The sequence below is a fragment of the Penaeus vannamei genome, chromosome 10, assembly GCF_042767895.1.
Source record: "Penaeus vannamei isolate JL-2024 chromosome 10, ASM4276789v1, whole genome shotgun sequence".
In the NCBI taxonomy this organism is placed as follows: domain Eukaryota; kingdom Metazoa; phylum Arthropoda; class Malacostraca; order Decapoda; family Penaeidae; genus Penaeus; species Penaeus vannamei.
Window position 1 is genome coordinate 7,904,099 of NC_091558.1, and position 2,500 is coordinate 7,906,598.

Here is a 2,500-nt window from a genome sequence, read left to right on the forward strand (position 1 = left end):
CTAAAAGACGTCATGATATTTACAGTAATTTTAGATCTCCTTAATAAATGTCGAGTTTTCAATTCAGTGAATATCATTGCCTATTAGGCACTACATATATTTAGCATACTTCTAAGGCGTAAAATGGAAATAAATAAATATTAATTATGCTGAACTTTTATCATATTACCTGTAAGGGTTCCATTCTTCTGCAGGTCTGTGACTCGGTCAATAGCATCTTTTGTCTTCAGTGAGAACCTGGCTGCCAACTCCTCCAACACAACAACCTTTTCATCCTGTAAATATCAAAGAAATGGTCCAGAATGTGTTGTTTGTAGCAGGAATTTGTGATGACTTGATCACTACCTTTGAAATCCACATAAAAGTAATAAAGCTTTGATCATGGTAATAATGAAATATTTATGCATGCTTAAATGCACTCCATTATATACATATAAATGTCCATGACAGGAAAGTGACAAGGTGTAAGTTATAAAATAAATGTAATAGAATCCTTGATTGTGAAAAAAACAGTACTTTTGGAGATTTTCATCAAATTATTTAATAAAATATGAATAAATTTATCCATACTTATATTAGCCTCTTTCAGAAAAAAGACACATACAGTGCCACAAACAATAACTTCTGAAAATGAATAAAGCACCTAAAACTATCTATACTTTCTGCTATGATGAAATATAAGCCCCTGAAATGTCATACATCTCACCTGGATGAATTGGAGGAACTGTGCAACAAGATCTTTTTCCTTGGTCTCGTCTACATTGTCATCAAAACCTTCCTCCTCAACCTCGAACGTAACTTTCATCTTCAAGTACTCCTCATGCTCTCTGATTCTCCTTTCCTCTCGCTCTTTTTCTTCCTGTTCCAGACGCTTAGCTTCCTCCTCTGCCTGAATGTAAAAAACAATATATATTCATTACTATATTCTAACCATTATTAATAATAATACCATAAAAATAAACAAATACACTTCATATGACTAAATCTGTCAAAAGAAAGCCTAGAAATTTTTTTAATACTAAGTCTGCACAATGAAACTCACCTTCTGTTCTTCTATCTTTCTTCTTTCTTCAGCAGCTCTCTCATCACGTTCTTTCTTCTCAGCTCGCTCTCGCTCTTCAGCCTACAGATATTCAAAATAACATAAATAAGTAGATAGAACACTTCTGATGTTTATAAATGCATCATAAAATTACTGCTGTTTATATATGTGTGTGTGTGTGTGTGTGTGTGTGTGTGTGTGTGTGTGTGTGTGTGTGTGTGTGTGTGTGTGTGTGTGTGTGTGTGTGTGTGTGTGTGTGTGGATTCCCCCATTTGTTTTAATGATTTGAAATTATGTAAAACATATTCTCAAAACTTGTGGATCATTAAACTGTAAAGTATACCATAATTATACATATTCTTAAATCTAGGTCACTAAGAATCTGTTTCTTGAACTGAAGTTATATCCACAATATACAACACTAGGAACATCAAAGCAGAAACAACAAACAAAATATAGCAGCATCATGGCGGAGACAATAACGAACGAAATCCATAACATACCTCTCTGGTGGCTCTTCTTTCTGCCTTTGCCTGAAGCTTTGCCAGCTTCTTCTTTCCGATCTTTCCTTCGGGTAACGCAATTTCGCTTTCAATTTCTGGTTCATCCTCCTCCTCAACATCTGAGTCATCTCGACGACCTGGAACACGAGGAAAGATCATAAAGCTAAAAAAATAGATTAACTTGATTTGGAAGACTTACAATAACAAAGTAATATAATTTTTAATGAGTTTTATAAGAACACCATTCTCATTTTGCACTCCTGCAAGCATGCTGAAGTATCTTGGCAAGAATCTAGCATTTCTTACTTCTTGCCAGCCATCTTCACTCAGTTAAACCTAAATGTTATAACAGTGCAATAATATTCAGCAAGCTTTTAAGAAGATAACTGACTCTAGATATACATACTTATATGTACATATACGTATACGTATACATACGTATATACATATATGTATACATATGTATATACATATATGTATACATACGTATATACATACATGTATACATACGTATATACATACATGTATACACACGTATATACATACATGTATACACACGTACATACATACATGTATACACACGTATATACATACATGTATACACACGTATATACATACATGTATACACACGTATATACATACATGTATACATACGTATATACATATATGTATACATACGTATATACATATATGTATACATACGTATATATATATATATATATATATATATATATATATATATATATATATATATATATATATATAAATGTATACATACGTATATACATATATGTATACATACGTATATACATACATGTATACACATGTATATATATATATATATATATATATATATATATATATATATAAATGTATACATACGTATATACATGTATACATACGTATATACATGTATACATACATATATACATACATGTATACACACGTATATACA

The 2,500-nt window shown here is 31.2% G+C and overlaps 1 protein-coding gene across 2 annotated transcripts in view; it reads right to left on the bottom strand.

The window, feature by feature from the left end:
* Window positions 1-2,500, bottom strand: part of Ddrgk1 (DDRGK domain containing 1) — a 7,337-nt gene that overhangs the window by 911 nt on the left and 3,926 nt on the right. For both annotated transcript variants that reach the window (XM_027381857.2, XM_027381856.2), the window contains exons 3-6: window positions 1,546-1,682; window positions 1,043-1,123; window positions 707-889; window positions 170-275 (exon numbers count right to left, since the gene is read on the bottom strand). In XM_027381857.2, the coding sequence (XP_027237658.1) occupies window positions 170-275; window positions 707-889; window positions 1,043-1,123; window positions 1,546-1,682 (507 nt within the window). The remainder of the gene's footprint in view (window positions 1-169; window positions 276-706; window positions 890-1,042; window positions 1,124-1,545; window positions 1,683-2,500) is intronic.